At 47.6% G+C, this 22,611-nt stretch overlaps 1 protein-coding gene across 4 annotated transcripts in view; it reads left to right on the forward strand.

The window, feature by feature from the left end:
* Nucleotides 1-22,611, forward strand: part of LOC144124413 (ATPase WRNIP1-like) — an 85,113-nt gene that overhangs the window by 48,963 nt on the left and 13,539 nt on the right. For 2 of the 4 annotated variants that reach the window (XM_077657041.1, XM_077657044.1), the window contains 3 exons: nucleotides 5,284-5,471; nucleotides 15,950-16,105; nucleotides 19,515-19,594. In XM_077657041.1, the coding sequence (XP_077513167.1) occupies nucleotides 5,284-5,471; nucleotides 15,950-16,105; nucleotides 19,515-19,594 (424 nt within the window). The remainder of the gene's footprint in view (nucleotides 1-5,283; nucleotides 5,472-15,949; nucleotides 16,106-19,514; nucleotides 19,595-22,611) is intronic. The other 2 variants (XM_077657042.1, XM_077657043.1) reach the window with 1 other exon arrangement.

The raw sequence follows: 22,611 nt of genomic DNA on the forward strand, positions 1-22,611 counted from the left end.
CGTTGTGCGTGTGTGTGTTATGCCTTTTTCCCCTTCTCTCTTCCTCCTTTTAGCCCCCTAATTGCTCTTCCCCAGTGCAGGGTAGCCAACCGGAACCCCTTTCTGGTTAACATCCCTGTCTTTCCCTCTTCCTCTTTATCTATCTATCTATCTATCTATCTACTTTGTTCACTGCCGATTCCACATCTTCATAGAAGATTTCAACGGTCTGGTCATCATGGCTAGATGTGGGTGCGTAGCCCTGCACCACTTTCAGCTTGTACCTCCTATTCAGCCTATTTCTATAGCTGCTACCCTCTTGTTAATACTATAGAACTCCTCTACGTTGTCAGCTATATCCTTTTTAATGAGGAATCCCACACCTAGTTCTCGTCTATCCTCTAATCCGCGATAGCACAATATGTGTCCATCCTTTAGTGCTGTATACGCCTCACCTGTCTTCTTAACTTCGCTAAGCCCTATCACATCCCATTTAATTCCCACTAGTTCCTCGAACAGCACTGCTAGGCTAGCCTCACTAGATAAAGTTCTAGCGTTAAGCGTTGCCAGATACAGATTCCAATGGCGGCCTGTCCGGAGCCAGATTCTTAGCACCCTCCGCTGCGTCACAGGTCTGACCGCCGCCGTGGTCAGTTGCTCTGCAGCCGCTCAGGACTGAGGGCCGAGGGTTAATTGGTTTGATCATAGAAGGTTGTGGCCAAGTACTACACCAGAGTGGCCAAACCCTGTTCTGGTGAGGGAGTGCATTGTCGGTTCTGGTCACCGAGATCAGGCCACACCCCAGGCCTGCTTTGCAATTCCATCGGCACGCGGAGTTTTCTTTTCTCAAACCCTGTGGAGAATTGTGCGCCGCCGGGATTCAAACCTCGATCGCTCCTCTTCTCTATAGGTATTCTGTATTAACTCTTAATTATTTATTTTTTATTTATTCACATTTCCTGCAGCGCCGTGAAGGCATAATTGCAGGAGGGATACAAACATACAATTTTAAAAGATACACCTTACAGCATTGGACATCTGTTCCCGATTCAGGCTGCGGAATACCCCCTGTAAACAGGTGGTGAATACCACAGGCGAGATCGTGTCCCCCTGCCTGACGTCCTTCCTTATTGGAATTTTATTGCTGAATTCATGGAGGACTGTGGTAGCTATGCAGTTGTTATGGATATCTTCCAGAATTTTTACATAAGGCTGTTCTACACTTTGATTCCGCAATGCCTTTTACTTAGTCAAAAGCCTTTTTGTAATCTATAAAGGTTATATATAGCAGTTGATAATACTGTGTGCATTTCTCTATTACCTGTTTGATAGTGTGAATATGATCTATTATGAGTACCCTTCACAAAAGCCTGCTTGATCATTTGGTTGATTTATGTCTTAGTTAATATCTTGTAGGCAGCAGATAGTAAGCTGATCGGTGTGCAATTTTTCAAGTCCTTGGCGTCTCTCTTCTTATGAATTAAGATAACGTTTGTGTTCTTCCAAGCTTTTGGTACGGTCGAGGTCATAAGGCATTGCGCATACAGGGTGGCTAGTTTTTCTACCACAATCTCCCCTCTGTTTTTCAACAGACCTGCTGTTACCTGATCCTCACAAGCTGCTTTTCATCTTTGCATTGCTCCTAAGGCTTTCTTTACTTCCTCTCTCTCCTTAATGGCGGGATGTCCCATTGCTGTGTCCTGATTACATTGTCTACTGTACAGATTTGTGTAGAGTGTACAACTCTCCAGCTACTTTAACTCTATTATCTGTATTGGTAATGACATTGCCCTCTTTGTCTTTTAACGAATACATCTGGTTTTTTGCCTATACCTAGTTTCCTCCACCGCATTTAGGCTACCTCCATTTCTTTAGAGCATGTTCGATTCTCTCCGTATTATACTTCTTTATGTCGGCTACCTTGCACTTATTTATCAACTTTGATAGCTCTGCTAGTTCTGTTTTGTTTCTGGGGTTTGATGCTTTCATGCTTTGACATTTCTTAATCAGATTTTTTGTCTCGTGAGATAGCTTGCCGGTATCCTGTCGAACTGTCCTACCAGCTTTTTGCATTCCGTAATGATAGATATGAGATTATTATTGATTGCTTGAAGATTAAGGTCATCTTTCTCAGTTAAAGCTGAATATCTGTTCTGCAATGATATCCAGAATTTCTCTGCTTAAAGGTCTATAGACATCAAATTTTTGCTTGTGTGTTTCTTCTGTCAAACGATGCGTTAGACATTCGTATACATGGAGCTCCCAGTGGTATTTGTGTACGACCACTACAATATTTATAATTGAGTTTTTTCTTGACGCTGTTCTGGTTTCGGTTTCATCGCCCGAACGACGACTGTGACGTCAAGTTGATGTATTGGTCTTGTGATCCACTATAAAAACTATTAAAATCGCTGACTAGTCATTTTTTGTCATTCAGATCTTAACAGAGGCTAGATTAATTGTCGTAGTGAGTTTAAACTATATACTACATATCAACAATTATATTACTGTTTTTCTAGTGGATCACGTGACGAAAACATCAACTTGACATCACAGTCGTCGGTCAGTCGATGAAACCGAAACAGCTAACGAAGAAATTCGATTATAAATCATTTAGCGGTTGTAGGCAAATACTGCCCAGTAATCCATGTATTGTAATGTCTAACGCATCGTTTGACAGAAGAAAGCACGCAATGAAGTTAGGTGTCTATAGTCCTTTAACCCCTAATGTCTAACTCGTTATTGGGCTTCTGCTTCCTGTTCAGCACTGGTTGCAAAGGCAAAAAAAATTACAGTGGTAATGACATCAATTCATGGCATTTAACGTGGCCCTTTTATGCCTTGGTTCCACATGCAGGTATTATGGAACCAGGGTGTAAAAGAGCCATATGTGAAAATACTGGAAGATATAAATAGTGGCTGTACAGCTACCATAGTCCTGCGTAAATTCAGCAGCAAAATTCTGCTAAATGAGAGTGTCGGGCAGGGGAAACACGATTACCTGTTAACAGGAAGTGTTCCGAGGCCTGGATTGGGAACAGTTAGCGATAAGAATTAATGGAGAATACCTAAATAATCTGCCATTCGCTGATGACATTGCCTTGCTGAGTCACTCAGGAGGTGAATTGCAAAGCATGATCAACGATTTAGACAGGCAGGACAGAATGTAGGGTCTGAAAATCAGTATGCTGGAGCGTAATCTTCAGCAGCCTTGGAAGACACAGGTTATTATAGGCAGCGAGGCTTTAGAAGTGAATAGATCCCATGTCACATGTCACCACATTTCTGATTGGCTACTTATCATTTACCAATCTGAAAACATACCATGTAAGCATGAAATATGTTGAGCACATTCTAGGGGCTGAACATCATTGCAAGGGAAGGTCTCGTCTCAGCCAAACACAGCCATCCGCCCAGAGCATTGCTTGGGCAGCAGGTTGCAATGTCCTGGACCTTCCGCGGCCCTCATCGTTCACAGCAGGTTCCGAGCTGCGCTGAAGGATGGTGCCATGGCTTCGCATTAGATAAGGTGGCTCAGTGCCCGCGCCTCTGAATGAGAAGAGTCACTTACGGGCACGTAGATTGCGCAGCATGTGCGGCGCTCTTGCTTGGCTTACACATCACGAGGCGTGTGTGCACGCCTCTTAGGGTGTAGGAGAGAGCGTTACCTTCAATGTGCTGCTCGGCACTAGGAAGACACTGTTGTTGACGCCTATGCTGTTCCGGCACAGCACATAGGTGACGGAGGGGGCTGAAAGTTTAGCCCATGTTTGTTTAGGTTCAACTCCGTGTTCTCTCTTCATTCTGGCAACAAGGGCACTCACAATGCAAGCTGACAATAGGAGCTAAAACCATTTCATGTTTAAAGCATTGACTATTAATCAAGAAAGCATGCTGGGACAGCACCCTGCCCTTGCAGCTTGCCTGATTCTGGTGGACATCTGGTGCTGGCACTGTGATGCGCCCCAGGCAGCTCACTCACGCATGTCATGACATGCTCGAGTTCGATACCTCGGCACTCACTGGCGCTACCGTATTTACACAATTGTAAGTCGACTCAAATGTAAGTCGATTCCCCCCCCCCCAAATCACATTTCTGAAAAATGAACAAAACTTCTGAGGTTCTTTAAGCTTGGCTTTGAATAGTTCAACGCGATAGCATTATCCAGCGGCCACCGTTTGTCGCCAGCCGATATTGGCTGCAACGCGCGGGCGTGCCCGTGGGCACATTCCAAAACGAAAATGTATTAGTCACTGGGCTAGTCGTCCACACTTGCGCCATCGTCCTCACCAGCTCTGCCATCGTGATCGCTGCTGCGGTCCCACTGCACGTCGTTCTAACGTTGTCGTCCAGCGAAATCCCGCACTTCGCAAACAGCCACATCACGACATCGCATGGAACAGCTGAAAATTTTTCTCGCTGCAGCTACTACACCTGTATCACCCATTGTGAATGTCGGAACTTGCGGCCCAGCACGCGGCTGTTCGTTCCTTTGTCGTAAAAAATGGCACCCATCTTGAATGTAGCCGTGAACGAGTGCCGGTCGCTTGCCGGACGTGGAGCACAAATGATGAATGACGAAGCACTACATTAAAAACTAGTGAAACGCGGCCGGCAGTAGTCAAATGCGTCAGAGCCAGAGAGAAACTACTGACACTCCCCGGCACCGCCGCTGTTCCGAGTGGGGGTGCCGTTTGGCCTGTGTAGACACTTCCACACTTTTGCGGACTTTGATGAATGACCGCCGTGGCATATTGCACCTATGTTTCGCCATGTTCTGTTGCACCTCCGCATGGTCTGGCTCCTTTATCTGTGCCTATATAAGTTGTGATCTAAAGGCAGTAAAATCAGTAGAAAGTTTGACGTTGTTCTATCATCCTTATCTCCTATGTTTGCCTTTATGTTTGTACAATTTGCTCTTAATGAAAGCAATGGACCAACTGGCCAGGCTAGAAACACTGCGGTGTCGTCGGATCTTGCCGTTGTGTGCCACCTTCTCTCGTATGCTGCCTGTGAAAGAACTCAGTTGGGCTATGGTGCTTGGCTGCTGATCTGAACAACTCGGGTTCGATTCTGGATGTGGCGGTCTCATTTCGATGGAGGCTGGAGGCCTGTGTACTGTGTGATGTCAGTAGACATTAAAGGACCCCAGGTAGTGGAAATTATCTGGAGTCGGGACGTTAAACCACATAAGCTAGCGTTTGGAGCAGTGTTAATGCTGATGGTCTGTCCCAAAAGGGATGTGAGGCAGCTTGGGTCACATAGCAGCAGCAGAAGCAGCAGCTGATGGGCACATGACGCAGGCAGCAGCTGCTCATGGAGGAAGAGGCCCTGGACTTCCTGGCTGCCATGTGTGATGGGGACGCTCGTACCGCCCTCAACTCTCTTCAGGCGGCTGTGGAGGCACACCGAGAGGGAGATTGCCAGTGCATCACCGCCAAAAGCGTCAAGGAGGGCCTCCAGAGGACTCACTTCCACTATGACCGGGCAGGTACCCCCAGCTATCTGCTGCCAACTACTTTCCGGGCTTCCGTTGCAGCCTTGCTGCATCATGGTACTGGGCTTCATTGGCCTTGTGCTGTACATTGGTTCTATTTGGACAGTGTCTGAGGCGTGTCTCGTGTGTGCTTCTTTTCACCTACTGGAGGCAACTGAGGCACAGTCTAACCATGTCAGAGCCTTCTTTGGTGATCTCCTGCCCACTTTGTTGTCTTTTCCGCAGAGATTCTTACTGCTCTTTCTTAGCGAGTTTCTGAAACCCTGTTCCGAGGAACGTCCCATTCTTGTTTGCTTCTGGTGAAGAAGTGTTTTTTATTAGGCCCCGTGAGAACGTTCAGAAAGTCTAAAGTAATGCAGTAAGCGATACTCAAGTGTTGCATGCACACGAAGAATCCTGTATTGTGGAGATAAACTTCCTGTATGAACAGTACAACATGCACCAGGCATAAGTCTTAACTACCTTCTTTTGGAGAGCGAGTAATGTTGTTTATGTTTGTTTTAGATGCTGTGCCCCAAAAAAGGTGACAGTAACTTATGTATGATTGAAATACATTATTAATTTGGCCCCTGTTAATTTGGATAATTTGGACTGCCGTCTGAATCCCACCAAACACCAGTGCAAGTCTATGGTGTCGGAAGCTCGTTTATTCGGTCACCGCGGGGCTCACGTCGAATAATTCGGACAGGCCCCCGAAGGGGCCTCGTGTCGAGATATGACGTGCTGGACAAGCGATCGTTCAGATATTCGTCCACAGGCCTGAATTGCACATTACATTGTCTCCCGCACCCCTCTGATGTGCGCGCAAAGGCAGGCCTGTTGACGGTAGGCTGGTTGCCATAGATAGGCTAAGAGAGAGTCCGGCCGCATAGTTTAGTTTTTCTAACTTCGCTGCTAGCCCGCGGTGACGGCGGCAATCTACTGTGCATAGCAGCGAGCCAGCGGAGCCGTACAGCCTTTGGTACGACTACTCCCTTGTTGCTGACCTTTCAACGCGATAACGTTAAGAAACTCTTGTAGCAGAAAAGCCGGTCTTGGTGTTGTCGGCATTGCAGCACGAGAATCTCCAAATAAAAAAATCTTAAGGAGATATGGGAAATAGAACCAAGGTCTTTCAGATTGCATGGCATGCATGCATAGAACACGCTACGAAGGCTGGCTCGTTGGTTCTAATTGAATAAAAAATGGACCTAGTGAATGTGTTGTGGTCTCTGACTTCATGAAGTGTATGTGTACTGATACATACATGAGTAATTATGAGTATGTGAATTTTAAAACGGGACCCGATAACATTCGCGTTCTACTCTATAAAGCATTTCAATTGACTGCCATGAGCTGTGGCAAAGCAGCGCCATCTATGTTCTCGAGATGAAAATAAATGCAAATAGCTTGTGCTGAGGTAAAGTAGCGGTGCCATGACCACGTTCGGTTCGAGCTTGGTTTTATAGAGTTCTACGTTCCGAATCAACTTAGGCTATGAGGAACGCCATAGTGGAGGGCTTCGGAAATCTCGGTGACCTGGGGTTTTTTAACGTGCACTGACATCGCACAGGGGTTGTGGATTTAATTTGGAGGACCAGCAGACGAAACCTTTGAAAACGTCAACTGGTCCAAACACGGAGCCCAGTGATAACACAACAGTTTCGCCCCTGCGGGCAGCACGGGGACCGGACCTGTGTGCTTATGTTTCGCGCGGGTGTAAACCATTGCGATGTGATGGAACCCGTACCGCCCGAGCGCCTGTAGTGCAGAGGTCTCTGTGCTGTCATGGTCAACGAATGTGACGCCAGTGGTGACTCAGTCCTCCATTACGGCCTCTCTTTCTGTCTTTTCTCTTTCACTACAAACTTCCTGCCCTCTCTCAGGACGTGGTTTAGGTGTCCACCGATATGCGAGACGGTTACTGCGCCTTTCCTTTTCTCTAAGCTCACAATCACAATAGAGATGCACAACGGTCAATTCAGGGCTTGTGATTTCTTTGGGCGGTGGATGGGCTGTTTTGAGAGGACTCCTAGAGACTCCGAGTGATTTGTTCAACGGGAAGGGCGTCTCGCCGAACGGGCTATTGGCGTTCCGTGGACTGCTTGGCAACGCTGCAACACGCTGTCGCATTCTTCTCTTAAAAACGAAGCTTAAGCGTCCTCCAGTTTTTTTTAGCATGAAAGTGCAACTTCACTAGCAAAGCTGAAAAAAAATTACTGCCTCTCCCGTAGTCGAGAGTAAATGGTTATGGGATAATCACATTAGTTGTAGGTGGTACCACAGTCTTGAAATGGGTCTGACAAGAATGTACCTAGGAGAAGCAAAGCACATTCGAGTGCTCCCCGACATATATGCATCTGCCTGCAAAAGGGGGAAAACACCATGAGCTGACGCCGCAGCACCATGACAGACTTGATTCCAAATGGCCGAACGCACTTCAAACTGCTGCAACCTCGACTGCCGGCGTCTTCTGCATGCATGAGTATGTGGGACCTTGGCTCCATCCTGATTTATTCAAAGCATTGGAGTTTAAGGAGAGTGAGGAAAAAATAGATTTTAAGTGGGCAGAAGTAACCAAGTGAAGGTTATCTGATTGGTGGCTAAAATCAAGACAAGAGTGAAATTTCATTAGTCATGGCTAGGAGGCTTGGGCCACCACCCAATTTAAGGGGTTCAGCCTTATCCATCCATTTTCCGAAGCTCTCCCACCGAACCTGCCATTGTATGTGTCAATCTCATCGCTGTGGCTACAACATGCCTGTCTCAAGTCGTTTCGTACTGCTCAAAAAGGAAACTGGTGCCCTTGAAAGTTCAGTCTCTATTTGGTGTTTTGGAGCCATCTTAGAGCTATGTCAGGCGTGTCTGCTAAATACTCAAGTCCGAGTATTGGCGGCAAGTCCGAATGTTTCAAGACTGGCTTCGTCTCCTTGTTGTACTGAGAAAAGAACCCGTGAAAGAAAACAGGTGCTTTCAGTAGTTGAAGCGGATGGCAGCAAATTCTACCAAATTTCTCTGGCAACGGGCGCTGTCAAGCCTGATTCGTCATTCAAAGGGGCCTTCTGTTGAAAGCCCTCAACGGGTGATCGTGCTAGGAGGCACAGATCTGTCTAAAGAGGTCAAGCGGATTTTAGAAAAAGGACCAAAGTTCAGCCTCGCACCTTCTGCTGAGTGTCAAGAACTTCTCGCCATGGTTAGAAGAGTGGTTAGCCATGCCACGGCACAAGCAAAGGACAGTATCGTAAGGGACGGTGTTGTCTTCTTGATGACGAGTGTTGATCGCAGTCTTCCTAAAAAGCCGCATTTTCAGAAGATTGCAAGTATTCTGAAAGACAACGACCTCATTGTGCTGCAGGCTGATGAAGAGAGTGGCTTTGCAGTTATGCCATCCGGATTATTTCGTGACAAGGCTTTGCCCGCAATTCATAAAAACGTTGTACCCGCTCCTTATGTAATGCCCCTAAAAAGGGGTCTTTAATGAAATAAAATTGATTAATTGATTGATTGAGTGATTGATATTTAAGTGCAGAAGCAAAAAATCCAAGCTCTTCATATCCTCGAAGACATGCACCTAGAGGGCTTAAAAAAAGTTGTCCCAGGAAGAAAAAGGAAGGTCTCTCGAAGTTTTCTTCATCGTGAAGACCCGCAAGCCTGGTTGTCTACTGCGTGCCATCGTTTCGGAAAGGGGGACGTGGCAACCTCCTATCAGTCGCTGCTTTCAAACCCACCTGGGATCTCTGGTGGGCGATGACCCTTTCCTTGTGCCCCCCCAAGGGGGGGGGCACTAGGGGGGGCACACAGGGTTTTCCATCGACACTGAAGAGCTGTTTTATTCCATTCCCCACCAAGGACTTTTAAGGGCTGTCAGGGAAACCATCCAGTCCACCGGCGAAGTTCATTTTCAAAATTCAGCAGGAGTGAGCATTGACAGTTTCATTTCGTTGTTGGAATTTTATCTCAACTCGACCGCTGTTGTGTTAGCGCTGGTCCTGTTGTGTTTGTTTCTCTTTTGTCCCCGTATTATGCGTCGTTTTCTTTGTGAACCATCCATCCACCCGTCCATCCACTCGCCCGCCTGTCCGTCCGTCTGTCTGTCCATCATCCATTCATGCACCATCACCCACCCTCCCATCCATCCGTCCATCCGTCCGTTCGTCCGTCACAGCAGCGACATGCTCCAGGACGCTTTGCCTCATCGTGCTTCGGTGGCTGCATTCCAACCAGTCAACCTGCTGCCATTTTCCCCAATAGCCCCCACACCTGGCTCCTGCAGGTTCAGGTGCATTTCCAGCTGCGGCGCATCACCAGCCAGGAGACCCCCCACACCTGGCTCCTGCAGGTTCAGGTGCATTTCCAGCTGCGGCGCATCACCAGCCAGGAGACCAAGTTCCTCCACCGCGTGTCCTTCTTGCCGCCTGACGTTGCCGAGGAATTACCGGACGTCATTGCGTTGCCGGGCACGGCTCAACCCTTTGAGACGTTGAAGGCGACTATCGTTGACCGCAAGTCAGCGCCCGAGCACAGCAGACTCCAGCAGCTCCTCACCGCTACAGAGCTTGGTGACAGCCGGCCTTCGCAGCTCCTCCGTCACATGTGCCTGCTGGACACTCTTCTGTGTGAGTTGTTAACATGATCCTTCTCCTCGCGGCTGCGGATGATGTCTCATTGAACAAGCTCACCAAACTCACTGACCGTGTTGCAGACTACTCACGACACCCTAACCTCAGCGCCGTGACCACTCTGCCTCCAGCTACTACTGCAACATCCCAGATTGCAAGCATAGAAGGTCGATTAAGAAGGTGGCTCAAAGTCCTCGCACCCTTGCCATGCCATTCTCCGCCAAGGTTAAAGTCACGCCGCCTCTCCCCGGCACCTTCCTGCTCCCCGGAGCTCCAACCATCTGACATGTGGCCAGGCACCTTGCCCTCGGCTGTCTGCAGGCACCACCATACCTTCAGCAACTCTGCCCGTAAGTGCACCCACCCGTGCTCCTGATCGGGAAACACTGTGACCAGCCTCTGATGGCAGACGGACATGCCACCTCTTTTGCGTCTCGGACAAGATCACTGGCATTCGTTTCTTGGTTGACACGGGAGCACAAGTCAGCGCTATAGCAGCCTCTTGGGCTGATTGCCGTTGCAACGAACAGACCTTCCCGCTCCAAGCAATAAACTCCCCCATTCCCACGTACGGCCAATAGTCCCTTATGCTTAACCTTGCATTGCGTTGCACATTTCGTTGGATTTTCATTATCGCTGACATCTTGCACACTGTTTTCGGCGCTGACTTCCTCAGTTTCTTCAGCCTCGCAGTCGACATGCGAGCTCATCAGCTCATAGATCTTAGTACACACCTCTCTGTCAATAGTATACTCTCCACCGCTGCTCCGACGGGGCTTCGAGCTCTCTTACCCGCTTCGCCATATTCAAAAGTTCTAGCTGATTTTCCTAACCTTACGAAGCCACACACCAGAAAGTCACCGGTGGAGCACTTGATCACCCACCCCATCGCAACCTCTGGACCTCCGGTGTTTGCACGCCCTCGCTGCCTGTCTGGAGAATGCCTCGCCATCGCTCGCTGTGAGTTTCAACACATGCTTGAGCTCAGCATCGTGCATCCTTTCTCTAGCAACTGGTCATTGCCACTTCACATGGTGCCAGAGAAACATCTGGGCGACTGCAGACCATGTAGAGATTACCGCGCCCTCAATGCTCGCACCTTACACCTTAGTGCAGCTGGTGTGCCATGGCATGATGCGCAGCCAGGCCAGGCGCTGGTGATAGCTGCTGCATTCGCTTGCTTTCGCTTGCTTTCATGCCCACGTGGCTTGTGTGTTTTGCTCTGTGTGTGGGGTTCACGCCTTTCTGTGGTGCTGGAATTTTGTGTGTGTGATCATAGGGTGATGTAGTATACGGGAAGAGCTCGTTATGGCGTCAAAAGCACGAACCTGCTTTGTACCAGGTTACAAAAGCGGATACAGGTCCTGCTCACTGAAGGCTTCTCTTTTTCAAGCACCGACTGCAGCAGCATGACGAGAACTGTAGCTCGAAATATCAAGAGGGCTGACAAGGAGCTCACTTCAGATTGTGTAGCTTGTGAGTGCCGCTTCAAGGAGAAGTTTATCGAGAGGGCTTTTCAGCATGTGATTGCCGTAAAGGTGGTGGAAATTTCACGCGATTGGCCCCAACTGAAGGATGATGCTGTTCCCATGGTATTTCCTGACGCCCCTAAGTACTTTACAAACAAAGCCTTCACCAAATGGAAAGAAAGAAACCTGTGCGAACAAAAAACACCCTCTTCGAAATGAAGGAAAGTGCCCACGCAGAAGTAGCACAACTGTCTAACCAGCACGACGCTGATGATTCTATTGTGGCCGTTCCAGATGCACGGGATGCCGATTCGCAGGAAGCAGAGTTGCACAATTTTTGTGGAATTCTTCAGTTGCCTGAGTCCGACACTGTTTACGTCGGTGTTTGTGAGCGGGATGGAGATGAAATTGCACGCTTGCTGCTGCCAAAGTTAATCAGGTTTCACCGGCAAAGCAACCAGATGGGATCTGTTTTTGTGTGGGGAAAGCTGCACTCAGAGTGCATTGTCACGTCGTCAGCCGAGGCACAAGCGGTTGTTGATGACACACATTCTCTTCTAATGTGTACAGGTTGCGGGATGGTACCAGTAAATACAAGGCGACATGTGACATTTGGTGTAGCCTGTTTTGCAGGCAAAGTGTGGATGACGCTGGCAAAAGACAGGGTTAATTGAAGAGACATTGGAGAGGCCTTTGCCCTGCAGTGGGTGTAATAAGGCAGATGATGATGATGATTTTGCCACCAGCTGCGCTCTCACATGCAAAGGGCAAGGTCTCTGCGTTCCCTGCAAGTATTTGAGAAAGCTGGCACAAAATCAGCTCTCACGCAAAAGGTGGTGTCGCACGCGTACTAACCGCCTATAAAAGCTTGCACACACTCGCCATCCTTTGAAAACCGTGCAAAATAAACTGAGCAACGCCACCGGACAGCTGGAAGCAATGCGGTTAGCAAATAAACATATGGCCACTGAGACTCTTAGTGGAAGCGTTAGAGGACTGCCCCCAAAACAATAGCAGGCTGTTATGACCTGCTTCAAACCAGCAGCAAGAAAGTCCACATGCGGGGTGACATATGAGAAGGACAGGATCTTGGAATGTGTTCTGCCACGCATGACGAGACCAAAGCTTTAAGAGCACCTTCGCAATCACAAGATTCTCATCTTGCAAAGCCGGACATGTGTGCAGCGCTACATTCAGAATTTCAAGAGTGGCTTTAGGTTCAACGAGAGTGTGTTCCAAGTCCCTGGCACTGAAGACTGAGAACATGGAGATCAACGCTCGGCATGGTGGCATTATCTTTGACGAGATGGAGCTGTCAGAGCGCTTCAGCCTCAATATGGCAGGTAAGCGTAGCACTTAACCAGTTGACTGCTACGAGCTGGTATAAAGTATAACTAGTTTATCGTTTACCTGTGCTGTCATTAGGTCATTGTATACTACATGCCAACAAGTTTTAGGTGCAGTTCAAGGATTCGTGGCCCTGGGGAAGTTAACGGCTGAAGATGAAATGAGAACTCCTGCAGACCATGGGATGGTCTTTTTGTCAACTTGGTGACACGTGACGGAGCAACATGGAACCGCAGTATGTGGAAGTCATTTGGAATCATTTGTAAGGAACTGCATTGTGCTCACCTTTCTTTGTGTGACGCAGATGCATATACAAGAGACAAATGATCAGCACGTCTACTGCTTTTTCATGTCATAAGCATTTATGACGCTCTGTGTCGTAGCCATAGCAGGCAGCGTAAGCAGAGGTGGTGATCATGCTGAATTTGCCAATCAGCATCTTCTGGCCACATCAAATGCAAGACAACACAGCCTGAGGACGCCACAAGGCAGCTGCACTTCTGCTCTGACTTCCCGCATTTAGTGAAATGCGTTAGAAATTCATTTGTGTCTACAGGCTTCATAACCCCAGATGGTCATGCATGCATTCAGCACATAGAATGTGCATGAAGAAAGATAAAGATTCTCTAACATTAAAAGCCATGCCACATTAGACCTAACTGTTTTGCTTGTTGAGTGAGGAAGTGCTACTCGAGGGCATGTTCCTCTACAAAGCCCACCAAAGAGCTTGCCAGGTGGATGAGCCGTCCTATATCCATTATGTTTTGTCAGGCACTGACATCAACGTCGCAGCGTGTTGCTTACCTTGAATGACTGGGAAAGTGTGGAGGAGGCCTTATCAGTAAAAGCACTGCTCAAGGCCTCTAAGTGACCATCTGCAGCACATTACCACTTCTCAACTAGTATGTGACGTCGTTAGGGTTCAGGTACTTGCTAACGTCAAGACTAAGCCAGGACAAGTTGGAAAACTTGTTTGGCATCATCCGAAAGTACTGTGGTACAAATGACCATCCCTGCCCTGAGCATTTCCTGATAACAGTAAATTGCTTGAGCTTTTATAACCTTGCCCATCCACCTAAGTCTGAGAATTGCTCAGGGGAACTCGTTATTGCGTTGCTTGAGCCACCAGGACGTGGGTGTGATTGCACTATTGGCATGTGCAAAATTGTTGAGGGCATGCTATAGGTTGGCAATGTTGATGGTCCTGACAGCTTGTTTATATCTTGTCCTAGCGGCGACCACAGCAGCTATGTTGTTGAAGTGACAGCCACCTTATATAATACATGGCCGGATGCGTGGTCCGAAAATTCAGAATCAAGTATGCTTGTGAACAATCTGTCTCAACCTTGACAGCCAGCAAAGAGCAAAATATGAATAGTGCCTTCACTCAGCGCTTTGACAAAGGAGGGCTTTTGTACTCAGGTAGTGAGATCGCCAAACTTGTTTCACTGCTAGAGGAAGCTTTCACACTGTTTATCTCTACACAACGACACCTTTACACTTTCAGCATTCACGACCGCAGCGGTGGCCTAGTGGTTTGAGCATCCACCTCGTATGCGGGAGGTGCGGGGTTCGATCCCCAGTGCCGCCGGGTACCCACCAATGATACAATGGGTACAAGCTTTCCCCTGCCTGGTGCTCGGCTTCTTAGGGTGAAATGCTTGGGAAATGGGTCTTTGACCCCACCATGTGAAATGAAAACTATCTTGTGTTATGGTGCTCTTTGGCCAAAGCCGCCCTTGTGCCATAAAAATACATTATCATCTTCAATTTCAGCATTCACAATTTTATGCAATTTCTGAGCAGTGTACACGTTGAGCAAGTTGATTGTGAGACGCATTGTAAAGAGCTGACAGCAAAATTCAGTTCTTTGTCATCACAAGGCTGCATTTTTTCACGAAGTCAGCGAATAAAGACAAAGTGCTGCAAAGGGAGCGCCAGAACCTAAAACTCGGAAGGGTTGAATAGGCTGGTCTAGTTTTTTCATGTCATTGCCTGAAATAAACTCTTACTGTTTGTTCTGTTCATTGTTTTGCTGTGTTTGACTTTCCTTATTTGTTATGCTGCACATTTTTTACTCAATTTTGAAACCAACACGCAGTGCTACCCACTTAGTTGCGCGGCAAGACTGCGTAATACTGGTAATACTCCTCGCTGCTGTCTGCTGACAACTTAAACTGTAAACAGCGTGTAACACCTGTATACCTTCCAATCTTCGCAACTTGAGATAGAAAACAGGCATAATTTACGAACAACACGATTTAGCTGACCAAAGCAAAGGGAACCAGCAGTACCAAAGCCTAAAGAGCCATGCACTATCAAACACCGTGATTCTTCTGTGGCATGTGCTTCTGGTGTGGTTTACGAAATTCCCCTCTCGTGTGGCTCTAGGTACATAGTTCAAACTAGCCGATGCCTAAATGAAAGACTGCTTGAGCACAGGAGGAAAGTAGGCAATCACAGGGACGGAAATCTGTCTGTACATTGCAATGACTGCGCTGAAAAGGACAAAAGGTCATGTAAACCATTCTTCAGCTCGTGCAAGATAGTAGGCAAGCATAAATGCCAGGATGTAAGAGAAATAATAGAAGCAGATCTGGTTAGGAAAGCGGGTGTGTTATGCGTCAGTGCACCATCTGTAGCACTGACAGCCAAAGAAATTAATTTTCTGAGTGTGGCCATTTGAGGTCGGCAGCGCGGTCAGATGACGTCATGCAGCAAGGCGGATTTAATGTGTGTTTCTGTCAATAAAGTTTTCAGTTGGAAGTAAGCGCTCGTGGTGTCTCAGTCTTTTTCTTCGTGTGTTTGTGTTTTTTGTGCGCTTGTACGTGTTTGCAGTCTGAATTTGTGCAGATTTACTGTGCTAAGGAAACCTGGCGCAGACTGAGGATAATGTGTGCATTTCCGTTTGTTCTCTGTACTTGGCAAGGTGGAGAGAGGGAAGTCATTCACTTGAAAGCCTCACCTCCAGTGCAGATGCATGCCTTGTATTGGACATTGGAAAACAAAGCAATGAAGAGGAAGCCCTCAGTGGTGCTGCATGTGTTGTGCTATGCAGATGACCAGCACTATGATGTCATCTCGGCCTTCATCAAATCCATGCGGGGCGGCGATGCCAATGGGGCACTCTACTACCTGGCACGCATGTTGGCCGGTGGTGAAGATCCCCTCTTCATTGCCCGCCGGCTGGTCATCTTTGCCAGCGAGGACATCGGTGAGACGAGGACATCGCACGCATGCGCACACTATACCATACTATACTGTTTTACTTCAGGGGGCCTATTGACTTAGAAGATACACCTCATTTGAGGGAATCGTCGCGACATTGATGGAACCTTGTTCCATTCACATATAGTTTTGGGAAAAAATGACATTTTAAATGCTTGAGTTGTACATAGTGAAATGTAATCAGGCTTGTAAAAATACCAGTGGGGTCTATACCTATAGCTGCTACTCGATCAAACTCATGGCCTAAAGATTAATGCAGTTCTGGGGTGTGTATCCTTGCCTTGGCAGGTATTTATTTATTTTTTGCCTTTTCTAGCTTTTCAGTGCTTCGCTTTCAGTAAAAGTTGCAATGCTGCAATCTTTTTACCCGCAGTGGTGACAATTTGTGTAGCAATGTGCAGCATGGAAGCAAAGTGGACCATGCACATGATTGAAGCAGCTTTTACTAAGTCAGCGCGTACAATGCAAAATTTCGCTGTAGTCTGCATAGCAAACTGAACTGTTTTTTAGATGCTTGCTTTTGTTGTCTGATATTGTTTACTTTGTTCAGGCAGCAGTGTTATGGAGTTCGTGTTGCTCGCAATTTAGTAGCTCTATATGTAGTGAGGGCTGCAGGCTATTTTAGAATATTGTAATGAAGTGGTGACTGCAGTCCGGAGAGCAGAAAGACTGTGAAAATGGTGTATAAACAAAAGTCTTTATTTGGGCTGACTTGCGCCCATAATGAACTGAATCACTCGGCGGCGGGGTAACAGCAAGCCTGCTCGGCGGTCGTCGAACAGAATGCCCGCCGCTGCCGGCCGTGCTCAATTTAAAGCTGATAGCGAACTTTCGAAATAAAGCGTGCAAAGTTGGTAGAACATTCTGGAATAACGTAGAATTAGCTCTGCCTGGATGCGATCAATCAAGACAAAGCTGGTCCCATGTTGCATCACCGGCAGCTTTGAAGAATAAACAAACACTCGAAAGGTTCGCGGCAATATGAGAGCTTGGAAGTGCTGGTATATTCAATTCAGCAGTGACAGGGCAGGCAGTAGGTGATCACAAGGGATGGGTGACATTTTTTGGTGCCTGAACCAGGTGTACTTTCGTCACCAAAAATGTGGGAAAACATTGCCTAAAGGGATGAGTGGACGTCCATGCTTAATCTGCCCGTAACGATACGAGCAGTAATTCCTGTCTTCTTCCTCAAGAACACGCATCCTGCAAACTTTTGCTGGCGATGGCAGTCAGCAAGAGCTCCTAATCCTCCATAAAGTCAGCAATAAAATTCCAACAGGGAAGGGCGTCAGGCAGAAAGACAGGGTCTCGCCAATGCTATATACCACCTGTTTATAGGAGGTATTATGAGGCCTAAATTGGGAACAGTTGGGGATAAGCGTTAAGGAGAATTCCTAAATAATCTGCAATTCGCTGATGACATTGCCTTGCTGAGTCACTCAGGAGGTGAACTGGAAATCATGATCAATGAGTTAGACAAGCAGATCAGAATGGTGGGTCTAAAAGTTAACAAGCAGAAAGCGAAAGTGATATTCAACAGTCTAGCAAGAGAACAGCAGTTCACTATTGCTAGTGAGGTGCTGGAAGTGGTAAAGGAATACGTTCACTTAGGGCAGGTAGGGATAGCTGATCCGAATCATGAAAGGGAAATAACTAAAAATAAGAATGGGGTGGAGCGCATATGGCAAGTTCTCTTAGATAATGAATGGCAGTTTACTATTATCCCTTAATAGAAAAGTGTAAAACAGCTTTATCTTACCGGTACTCACCTACGGGGCAGAAACGTGCAGGCTAATGAAAAGGGCTCAGATTAAAATAAGGAAAACATAGCGAGCCATGGAAATAAAAATGACAGGTTCCAAAAATATTCCAAAAATATTCCAAAAATATTTCACAGTAGTGAATAGTACCAGGTAGTGGAGAAGGGAACAGCAGTTCACAATTGGCAGCGAGGTGCTGGAAATGGTAAAAGAATAAGTGACCGCTGGTCCGGATCACGAGAGGGAAATAACTAGAAGGATAAGAATGGGGTGGAGCGCATATCTCTCAGATCATGAATGGCAGTTTCCCATTATCCCTCAAGAGAAAAGTGTACAACAGCTGTATCTTACCGGTACTTACCGGTACTAACCTAGAAAAATGATAGGTGTAACGTTAAGAGATCGGAAGCGGGCAGAGTGGGTGAGGGAACAAACGCGGGTTAATGACATCCTAGTCGAAATCAAGAGGAAGAAATGGGCTTGGGCAGGGCATGTAATGTGAAGGCAAGATAACTGCTGGTCCTTAAGGGTAACGGAGTGAATTCCAAGAGAAAGTAAGCATAGCAGGGTTAGGTGGGCGGATGAGATTAGGAAGTTTGCAGGTAGCAGTAGTAGAAAATGTTTATTGATACAAAAAAAGAAACTGGAGGGGACAATTAAGCTCTGCTTAAGCGTTAATGGGTTTTGGTCATTCTTTACTTTACATTCATAAATCATTGGGAGTCATCATACAACACTTAGCGAAGGGGTGTAGTGGTTAAGCGATGTGCCAGTGCCCTGCCCACAAGCCACCGGTGGGGCTTGTGAGACCCTGGTTGCTCTTCCCAAGCAACCTTTTGCGACTAATCATTAATTTAACTGCCACGGCGGGCAGTTTGTTCACAATCCAGTGGGAGTTTTGTGATGGTGTCACAAGGTCACGTGACCTAGATAGCCAACCTGGCCCCTACGTTGCTTCTGTATGGATTGGTTGTGGATTTTTCACTTCGACCATGCCGGCTTTTCTATGACACAGGGCCCTTCACACTGTCGTGTTAAAATATGTCTTGGAGATGATGGGTGGCATCCGGGACTCCATCGGCGAAGGCCACTGCCCTTTCTCTATGGAGCTTCACAGGGTGTCCTCCATCGTTGGCTGTGTGTCTTTGTCTGTGGTGTGATCTTCCTGGCCTACCATATTGTCTGCCTTCTCCCCACAGTATGGGGACATCGCGTTGAGTCCTTTACGGTTGTTGAAATCCCGCTTTGGTCGGCCTGCCGTCGCCTTTCCGCATGTGCCATACGTAGGCCAGCGCAGGATAATACATCATAGTGAAGTGACATTCACGATGTGGCGTGCAGAAACACTGCCACAGTTGTGCTGTAACAGGCGAGTCTGTATTGCACACATTCCTATGGGAACTTAGATGGGACCGGCTCACAAAAACGCAGCACCCGGGAACATGAAAGCGGTGTTTTACGATGGCAGTTTTGTGCACGGTTCCACACTTTGTGTATTTGGGTCACTCAGCACATGAATACAGAAGCCATGAAAATGATATGAAATGACGCAAAATGCTTCTAAGTGCAGTCTTCTGCTTTGGCAATCATTATAGAGCTGCAGTTGCAGGCTTGCATGTTTCTCTTCTCTGGAAGGTCTCGCCGACAACCAAGCGCTGGTCCTGGCTGTGGCAGCACATGACAGTGTCATGAAAGTTGGACTGCCCGAATGCAGGGTAAGCTGCTGTTTTTGACACGTATCCTTTCTCCGTGACATTGACCTTGTCCCACAAGGAGACAATATCCTGGCTCATTTAGGGCAGTGCCCTGTGATAGGAAGTTATCACTCGTTTCGGTGTGTAAATTGTTTGTTGCCAAACAAACAAAGTGCAGATGCACATAGACAAGGCCAAATCCAGTCCAAGTAGAACAAAACTGAAACTGAAACCCAGGACACAACATAATCCTATATGTGCAGGCCACAATACCTCGAAATGTTGGCTCCATTGGTGCAGCAGATGCTTTTAAAATGATTTTTTTAGTTTCCTCACAAACAGCGTACTGGTTTGTCACTTGTAGCATAGTCTGACATAAACCTACTTGCCCTTCACCATACTGTTTGCTGCATGTATTAGAAGTTTCTGATATGACGCGCTGGGCTAACACGTTCCCAACGTGATTGGCTCTTTTGTGTGACATCACCAGGCAAGCAGCCTTTATATCGTTCGTTGTCTGCGAAATAAAGCAGTCCTGTATTTGCCCTCAGCCCGGCTCTGTCACTCTGTCACTCGTTATAACAGTTTCCTTTTTATTTCTGCCTGTTAGCACAGTATCCTAGTTTAGTGACCCTTGAAAAGTGGGAATAACCACATGTTTTGCCTTGACGCCATCATAGGAGAACAAGTTGCTGTCACATGTGGTAGGTATGTGTTATTGATCATATTACATATAAACGCGCGTAAAGGCCACACTCTTTTTTCCCGAAGGAAATATTAAAAACAGTACGATCTGTGTAAGGGCCACACCAAAACTTTCCATTACCCATGGAGAGAACAGCCTTCAAAGTGCACATGCACAGGAGCTTCCAGGTGCCACCCACGGATGGTGCACCAGGCTGGGGGTCATCATCATCATTGCCAACTTTTTCCTCTGCTACGAGCTCCCGCTATTCATACCGGCATCGGTATCACCAACTCCAGCTTTTTGTGGCTGTCAAAGACACAGGAGTTGTAGTACCGTGATAGTTCGCTGTAATTGTGGCTTTTGTGTGCTGCCACTAAGCGTTGCAATTTTAGCACGATGGGCAAGCACCTTAACAGCTACACAGCTGGAAGTTAGCTTACCAAAAGGATTCATTGCAGAACACAGGTTACAAAAGGCCCTGCTTTCCGAGGCAAGCCGTACAAGTTTCTCGAACTGGAAGAAGAGCTGCTCTGCTATGTGACAGAAGTGCGGAACAATGGCTATGTGTTGACAACGGACATGTTGTGTGGCTTCTTGTGCGATCCGCATGCACTAGACCACAGCACCAGCTCAGAGTTGGAAGACTTTGCGAGTGATGATTGAATGTAGAGTAAATACCACTCATTCTCTGATTAGTATGTTTTTGCTTAAAGAATTTTTTTTTCGCACATTGCGTATATGGCGCGCACCCGGAATATTGGACCTCGAATCTGGGAAAAAAAAATGTTGTTCTTACACTCGTTTATACGGTATTCACATTATCTACGTGTTTGAGAGAGAAATATTGTTCTCCATGAGCCGAACTGATTGAGCCTGCGACGTCCCTTGCTTGTCTCCACTAATACACGCCACGAAGAGTGTGGCGGCATCCTCGACCGACAAGAGTTGCGACTGTGTCGACTCGGGTATTAAAATGTCTGATTAGCATGAAGCTAGTGCTAGTCTCACTCTTATGCGATGACCAAGACTCAAGTAAGGTAGCCTGTTCGCTGTATGCATACGCTTCCTCTGAGTCAACCACTGTGACCCGCGAAAGAAACCAAAGTAAGCACACTTGAACTAATATCGTCATGGCATGACACATATATATATATAGTGATTATTTATTTAAAATAACAAAAAGGAAGGTAAAAGATGTTTGCTCACCCCGGCATCTGCCATCACTAAACGGCGGCACCTGAGCTGGGGTAGCGGAAATATAGGATAGCAGGCAGTTTGAAGAAGTGAAACAAAAGAGGTGAGGGGATAGCAGGAAAGAGATAGGGGTGAGGGCATATATACACTATTTACAAGTTAAATGTTCCGGCCGCGCGCGTTCAGCCGCCGCGGCCGCCGGGTGGGAGAGGGGGTGTCGCCGATGAGGAGGCGGCCGGCTGCGTTGGGCAGGAGGCGGCCGGCTGCGTTGGGTCGCCGCGTCGTCTCCAAGGGGGGAGGTGCCCGTGACGTCGCCGCCAGGCGCCGCCTGGAATGCAGATGGCTGCGCGCGTGCGCCAACAAACCGAAACCACCGCGACACACGCGCACAGCACTTGTACACAACAGCTGGTGTGGGGCGGCCAGCTGTTTTAAGCGTCCGAGGTAGCACAAGCGGAGCGTTCCGTCACTGCCTAACACTACCTGGCGCAGAACAGACGGGACGTGAGGCCCGTCTGTTCGAGAAAAGCACACAAGCTCACCATTGTTCGCTCACGGGTACGCGCACTGCCCTGCGGCCACAACAGCGTCTTGAGCGAGTCTGGTAGGATGCCCAGCGCCCTGTAGGCCGCGAGCATATCACGACGAGCGTCGGCGAACGCGGTGCAGCGAAGTAGCAGATGTTCCAGTGTCTCCACTGCACCGCATCTAACACACACTTCGCTCGTCGCTAGTCCGTGGCGCACCAGTCGGTCCCCAGGCCACACGCAGCCGATGCGCGCGCGGAGGATCATTGCGCGTTGCGCCCGCGAGAGGGCGCGGCAGCCGTTGATGCTTGGCCAGATGTTCAAGCAAGGCTGGAAATTAGGCAACGGGGAGTAGGGAGGTTAGCTTTGGGAGCACATGGCAATACACCAAATCAGGGGGTACAGGGTGATATGGGATGGGCGTCTTTCGAGAGCAGAGAGGCTAGCAGTAAGATAGCATTTGAGGAACGATTGAGAAGGATGGAGGAAAAGCGGTGGGCTAGGAAAGTTTTCAGATACCTGTATATAAAGAATGTTGACACGAAATGGAGAAAGCGAACTAGAAAATTGACAAGCAAATATCTGGACAGCAGTAAGGGGGCAAATCAGCAATTATCGGTTAAGAAAAA

This window comes from Amblyomma americanum, chromosome 3 (genome assembly GCF_052857255.1).
Source record: "Amblyomma americanum isolate KBUSLIRL-KWMA chromosome 3, ASM5285725v1, whole genome shotgun sequence".
Lineage (NCBI taxonomy): Eukaryota > Metazoa > Arthropoda > Arachnida > Ixodida > Ixodidae > Amblyomma > Amblyomma americanum.